General features: G+C 43.7%; 1 protein-coding gene across 1 annotated transcript; it reads right to left on the bottom strand.

Moving 5' to 3' along the window:
* Positions 1-1,791: 1,791 nt before the first annotated feature.
* LOC124170543 lies at positions 1,792-2,592 on the bottom strand. Its single transcript, XM_046549338.1, has one exon. The coding sequence runs from the start codon at positions 2,590-2,592 to the stop codon at positions 1,792-1,794; it is 801 nt and encodes a 266-aa protein (XP_046405294.1).
* Positions 2,593-7,561: the final 4,969 nt, after the last annotated feature.

The following is a 7,561-nucleotide window of genomic DNA, read 5'->3' as shown; positions in this document are numbered from 1 at the left end:
ACGGGGTGGAAGCATTTGACGAAGAAATCACTGTCTGGAAACAAATGATTCCTCTTTTTCTCCATGTTTCCGGTGCAACCGCATCGGTTTGTTGGTGATGACAACAGTTTCGCTGGCACTGCTGCCAGCGTCTTCAGGTCGAATATGATGCCGGTCCACGATTTTTGTCCTCCTTATATAGGGGGTCAGTCCCGCCAGTTGTGGCTGCCGCTCTCTTATTGGTCCGCCTTATGAGCCTCCTCCAATGGGCATCCAGATGGTAGCCGTCGTCTCTGTTAAAATTGTCCGTCTGGGCTATCTCAATGGATTCGCGGATGAGTCTGGGAAAATATCTGCCTTCTTTCACTATTATCTTGGCGTCGTCAAACTTAATGTCATGTCCCGGGGTCCAGGCGTGCTCCGATATGGCAGACAGCTGGAATTGCGTGTTTTTCGTTGCCCTTCGGTGCTCTTGCATCCGTATCTTGAGTGAACGGCAAGTCTCACCGATGTACGCTTTTCCACACGAGCAAGGGACCTTGTAAACACCTTCATGAAGGTCGTGCGGTAGTCTGTCTTTGGCTGTGGGCAGCAAGTCACCAATTTTTGTCGTACAGTTAAACCTGGTGGTGACGCCGTGCTTTTTCAGGGCCCTGGCAATCCTTTCGGTGGTCCCTGCGACGTAGGGAATGACGGCCCAAGCTCTTTCGTCTTCCGTTTTTTCACTTGAAAGTGGTTTTCTTTTAATGGTCCTTTTCAGGGCCGAATCCGGGTAGCCATTCTTTTTCAATGCTGCAATTAGATGTGTCTCTTCTTCTGCCAGCGACTCAGCATCCGAAACGCGGCGGGCCCGGTGAAAAAGTGCATTTATCAAGGATGCCTTTTGCAGGGGATGGTGGTGCGAGGTATAGTCTAGATACCGGTCCGTATGCGTGGCTTTCCGATATACAGAGTGCCCGAGGTGACCATCACTCCTTTTCTTTACCAAGACGTCCAAAAAAGGTAGCTGGCCGTCTTTCTCTAACTCCATGGTGAATTGTATATCCTTGTGTTGGGAATTCAGGTGCAGTAGGAATTCCTGTAGATTTTCCTTGCCGTGGGGCCAGATGATAAAGGTATCATCCACATATCGAATCCAAAGGGATGGTTTGTGCTTCGCAGAGGCCAGTGCCTTTCTCTCAAATTGCTCCATATACAGGTTCGCTATCACTGGTGACAAAGGCGAACTCATTGCTGCGCCTTTTGTCTGCTCGTAGTAATTTGTTCCACAGAAAATACGAATTCTCAAGACAGTATTGCACTAATGACGGGAAATCTTTAGGCACTCCAACTTTTGTGAGTTCTTTGATGATATCTACTGAGTCTTTAACGGGGACACGGGTGAACAGCGAAACGACGTCAAAACTGACTAAGAGGTCGTTCTTAGTAATGGTGATGCTGTTTAGGATTTCAATGAAATGGACAGAATTCTTCACAAGGGACTCAGTCTTTCCCACAAACTGTTGCAATGATTGAGAGAGATACTTTGATAAGAGGTAAGTGGGGGCACCGATTTGACTCACTATATGTCGCAGTGGAACTCCTTCCTTGTGGATCGTCCATAAACCATATAATCTTGGTGGTTTTGCGGCACGTGGTATGAGGTTCCGCTGCGTCTCCTGAGGGATGGATGACCTCTTGATGAGTTCCTTCAATTGTCGCTCTATCCTGGTGGTAGGGTTCGATTTCAGCTGCTGATATGCAGGATCATCCAGAAGTTGGGAGATTTTTTCGTTGTAGTCCTTTCTGGTCATGAGAACGTTTGCGTTGCCTTTATCCGTTCTCAGTATGATGAGACTCATCGCTCTTGAATTTTGACAGAGCTTCCCTCTCTGCAGCGGATAAGTTTTGCTTAGGGGGTCTAGCAGTGCGGAGAATATGAGAGACATCCTCTCTTATTTCAGCGGCGTCATCTTTTGGGAGCTTCCTAATGGCAGACTCAACCTCCGTTATGATCCTCTCCATAGGTAAATTCTTGGGAGCTATGGCGAAGTTGTGTCCTTTAGATATCACTGAGGTGGTAGCGTCGTCTAGTACTCTCTCGGTCAGGTTAACCACAGATCGATCCCGTAGATGTTGATCTGAAGGGTGTTGCATGTTGTGTAACTTGTCGAACTTCTTTATCTGCGTCTTCCGGGCAGTTATTTCCACGTTTTGAGATGTGAAATAAGTTATCTTCTCAATCTTGTCCCAATCGGTTGCATTCAATGAGCTTCTCCACTGTAAGTGAATCTTGTATAGTTCTTCGGAGCAGCGGTGGAGTGAGAGGCGAGTATGATGCACGCGTTCCCTAAGCAGGGCCTTGCTGGCTCGAAGCAAGATCCTTTTGGCAGAACTCGTTTTCAGATGATGACTTATTTCCACACAAACAGGAATCGTGTCCGTGTCCCGGCAGCGAAGAAGAAAGGCTAAGGAAGACAGAAGCCTTCCTTTCTTCCCCCTCAATTTCTCAAATCTTCTGATCAGCCTGTCCACATCCTCCCCGTAGAGGCTTACAATGTGACTTCGTAGGTTTCCGCGGTGTTCAGGTTCTATTTCTCCGTGTTTCCGGTGCAACGGTTGCACCGGAAACATGGAGAAATTGGAACCTGAACACCGCGGAAACCTACGTAGTCACAAATGATTCCTCTTCGGCTGGGGTGGAATGGGACGAAGTGGTGAGGAGAAAGTCTGTCATACTTGGGCTTCGAATTGGGATGATACCATTCTTCGGGTGTTATGCCAAGGTGAGGGTTTGAAAGACAAGGGATAGGAGCATTTGCATTTTAAATTATCAAAATTAAATTTCATCATCATTTGTGAACAATGCTAGGATTGGTTTGACGCAGCTCTCCATTTCTCTCTCCTGTCCGCTAACCTTTTCTTAGCTACATATTTGTTCTCTTTTACATCCTCTATAACCTGTCCTATGTAACTCATTCGGGGCCGTCCCTTGCCCTTTTTCCCTTCCACTTGTCCTTCAATGATAGTCTTCATCAAGTCATCGTGCCTCAAAATGTGGCCAACTAAGTTGTCCCTTCTTCTGCTTAATGTTTTTAGGAGGCTTCTCTTTTCTCTCACTCTTCTTAGCACTTCCTCGTTACTTACACAGTCAATCCATTATTATCTTCATCATTTTTCCATAGCACCACATTTCGAAAGCTTCCACTCTTGACTTCTCTGCTGCTGTCAACGTCCAAGCCTCGCTTCCATGCAGAAACTTACTCCATATGTAGCATCTGATGAATGGTTTCCTTACTTCTATGCTGGTATTTTCAGCTGTAAGAAGATTCATCTTTTTGTAGCAAGCCCAATTCGCCTTCGCATTTATGCTGAGTATTTCTTTCTTGCTTCGTCCATCGTTAGTAATTCGGCTTCCCAGGTAAGAAAAATCGTTCACCTCTTCAAGCTTATGCTTTCCTGGTTAATGCTCGTCTTAGCCTCATCTCTTTTGCTGCAAACTAATAAAATTCTTCTTTTTGTTGATTTTCAGCTGATAATAGGCTATTGTCTTGTCCATATTTGTCAAGGTCTTCTTAAAGTCCTTCTCTGACTCGGCTATGGCTGCTATGTCGTCAGCAAATCACAGCATACTAATTTTTTAATAATGAAAGATGATTTGAAAATTTCCACAAAAATAAATTTAATCCAACCCGAGTTTCGATGTTACTACACCATTTTCAAGACCTTAAAAATGATGTAGTAACATCGAAACTCGGTTCGGATTAAATTTATTTTTGTGGAAAATTTCAAATCATATTTCATTATGAAACAATTCCACTCCATCTCGCTTGATTCCTCGAAGTTTACACTAATTTTTTCTCCGTAATAATCTCTGCAAACTAATATCTTAGTCTTGTTTTTGTTAATTTTCAGCTGATATCTGGCCATTGTCCTCTCCATCTTTGTCAACGTCTTCTGTAAATCCATCTCTGTCTCGGCTATGACTGTCATGTCGTCAGCAAATCGCAGCATGCTAATTTTTTCTCCGTGGATATTGACACCCGAAGCTTTCTCCTTGATTTCATTGATGGCCTTTTCTACGTTAACATTAAAAATTAAGGGGGAAAGCGCACACCCTGGTCTCACCCCTTTTATTATTCTTGCTTCTGCACCGTTGGGTCCACATTTGATTACAGCTACTTGATTTTTTGACAAACTATGAACAATTATACGATCATTGTAGAGTACGCCGATTTCTTTCAGAATTCTAAGCATTGAATTCCATTCGACGTTATCAAACGCCTTCTCTAAATCGACAAATGTTATGAAAATTAATTTGTTTTTCTCCATTCTCTTCTCTATGAGCAGCTTAAGTGCCAAAAATACTTCCCTTGTAAATGTGACCTGCAAATGTGCAATTCTCGCCCAAAATTTAATAATGCGGGGGAATATCCTGTGGAAGAATGAACCGCCGAATTCATTGCATAACAAAAATCATTCAAATGTATATCCCACTTCTTGTGATTTTCTTTAACAAAAGACGATATCATCGTTTTTAAAACTCTATTAACCCGCTCAACGGGGTTGGCTTGCGGGTGATATGGGGGAGTAAATGATAATGAAATGCCATGATCTTCCGCCAGCTGCGACATAATACGATTAACATATTGCGGACCATTGTCCGAAACTAAAAATTTGGGTGCTCCCCAACGCAAAATCACTAACTCTCGAAACGCAGCCTTGACTGTTTCAGCCGTAGCATGCCTAACTGCCCTTAACTCCACCCACATAGTAAATAAATCCTGAAAAACGATAATACACTGATTTCCCTTAGACGAACGAACTAAAGGCCCCATAATATCTGTAGCTACCACTAGCCAAGGTTCCTGAACCTCTCTGTTTCCCATCTTACCCGCGGGTCTTCGTTGTTCCACCTTGCATCTTTGACATATGTCACACCTACGGACATAACGAGCAACATCCAACACCAACCCGGGCCAGTAATAAGAGTAATAAGATTTAGTTGGGTGAGACTGAGGGTGAAGTAAGGTCGTATGGAGCAAATAGTCCCTCAAATGAAATCGTGAGTCAGAACCGACACGTTATGGATATTGTTAGGCGTTGGAATGTGAAGTTTTCTGGGGTAAAAGGGGATAGCGTTGGAAACTTTCTAATCAGAGTGCAAGAATTGCGGGAAGGTTATGGAGTATCGCAGGATCAGTTATTGAGGGGTTTGCCAGAACTTTTGAGAGATACGGCTCTTTATTGGTTTTGTTTGAATAGATCCAAATTCACTTCCTGGTCCAAATTTGAGTTCGCGTTGAAAGATCGGTTTACCGATTATGATTTCCAAGAGCAGTTAGAACGCGAGATAAGGGAAAGGACTCAGGGGCCAAGTGAAGCGTTAGCAGATTATTTGACAGGGCTTTGTACACTGTTAAATAGGTTGGAGCACACGCCCAGCGAGGCGGAGCAGTTGAGGTGGGCGTATCGTAATATGAAACCCGAGTATAAGCTATTCATAAGGCGGGGTGACTTCAATACACTAGAGGAGCTATCTTGTTTGGGGAAGGAATATGAATACATTCAGAAGTTGAAAATCACTTTTCGTTCTCCACCGAATGCTTCTCAGTCTGTGGTTCCGGAGGCCGCTTATAAACCTCCCACTCTGAGGAAAAGTGCTTCGTCGGTGCGAGAGGTCGAGAAAACCTTTCAGAGTAAGCATGATAACCATGCTATTGAGACAGTCGCTTTGAATAGGGCAAGTCCGGCCGTGAATCAGGATTTGACCAGGCAGCGATCGCTAGTGAGGGCTAACTCCACGGAGGGGTTAGGAGGCTCGACGTCTTCGGCCACATTAGAGTCTAACCGGCTGCTATGTTGGAACTGCGGTCGAGTTGGTCATAGATTTTCTCGGTGTTCTTTACCTCTCAATCGTTTCTGTTTTGGTTGTGGTCGTCGCGACGTAATGAAAGCTTCTTGCAGAGATTGTCAGTCGGGAAACGGGAAAGGAGTTTCGATAGGAAGGGAATTAGGAGCTCCAACCCGTGGTGTCCCTTCGCGTCATCACAAAGAAAAAAAAAATTAATACCGACTTTCGCAAGGCTCGTCAATTGTCCAATTCGTCTGTTTCGAGTGATGGTAGATGGTATCTGGATTTAGTTATTGGATCCAATAGGTTAAGGGCCTTGGTAGATACGGGTTCCGGATAAACGTATTTGGGTCTTGGAGGTTTGAGCCTAGTGAAAAAATTGGGGTTATCAATCAACTTGGTGCATGATACGAAGGTAACAGTAGCGAATGGCACTACAGCGCGTGTTCTAGGGTCAGTGGACTTGGCTATTAATTTAAAAGGAAAGACGAAGGTGATGAAAGTCTATATTTTGCCATGTTTATCGGTGCCGTGCATAGTTGGCAAGGATTTTCTTACGCGATTCGCTCTTCTGATAGATACGAGAGATAACGCGTGGAGTTTTAGTTCTGATCCTGGCGTGCGTTATACCTTTGGAAGGGAGAGTAAAATGACGGAGCGAATTCAGGGGGTATTTGCATTGAATGAATGGGAAAAGGAAATGTTAAAACAATTTTTGGATAAGGAATTCAAGTCGTTTGATCCAATTTCGGGTTGCACTTATTTGGTATCACATCATATTGATGTTGGCACTAATATTCCGATAAAGCAAAGGTATTATCCCGTTAATCCCCGAATACAGGAAGTGATAAATCAGGAGGTTGACCGATTGTTGAGGGAAGACATTATTGAACCTTCGCAAAGTTCTTGGTCTAGTCCCGTAGTAGTAGTACGCAAGGGAGACGGGAAGTATCGTTTTTGCCTTGATTTTAGAAAAGTGAATGCGGTTTCAAAAAAGATGCCTATCCCTTACCTTATATGTCAGCTATTCTAGATAAATTGTGAAGCGCGAAATATCTCACGAAAATTGATTTGCATCAGGCTTACTTTCAAATTCCCTTGGATGAGGCAAGTAAAGAGATTACAGCGTTTATCGTTCCGGGAAGAGGGTCGTTCCAATTTAAACGGATGCCTTTTGGTCTTACGGGTGCACCGGCAACCTTTCAAAGATTATTAGACAGACTAATAGGTCCGGAGATGGAACCCCATTGTTTTGCATATTTAGATGACATAATATTAGTCACGGAAACTTTCGAACATCACCTTAGGTTGTTAAGCGAAGTTTTTCAGAAATTGAGGAGCGCGGGATTGCAGATAAATAGGGACAAATGCGAATGGTGCTGCCCACAAATTAGATATTTAGGCTTCATCATCAATGAACATGGTTTGTCCGTTGATCCGGAAAAGGTGGGTCCGGTGGTAAATTATCCCGTCCCGCGAAATATACAACAGTTGCGCAGATTTTTAGGAATGGCGTTACACTTTTCGTACGCTAAGGAACTCATGTAAGGCAAGGACAAGATTTAAGGGACGAATAGTAACAGGAATACAGTCAAATATTCTCATATAAACATAATTTGCTGGTGTTGGGTGAAAATTAAAGGAGGCATAACAGCGTGCTACACATCCTATGCTGCCTAGAGCTCTGCTGGACATAAATGGTGAGCCTAATATGAAATTAAGTGAGTCTTTGTAAGAGCTTAACAACTG

This window comes from Ischnura elegans, chromosome X (assembly GCF_921293095.1).
Source record: "Ischnura elegans chromosome X, ioIscEleg1.1, whole genome shotgun sequence".
Lineage (NCBI taxonomy): Eukaryota > Metazoa > Arthropoda > Insecta > Odonata > Coenagrionidae > Ischnura > Ischnura elegans.
The sequence above is the reverse complement of the archived record's forward strand: the minus strand, read 5'-3'. Positions and strand labels throughout refer to the sequence as shown.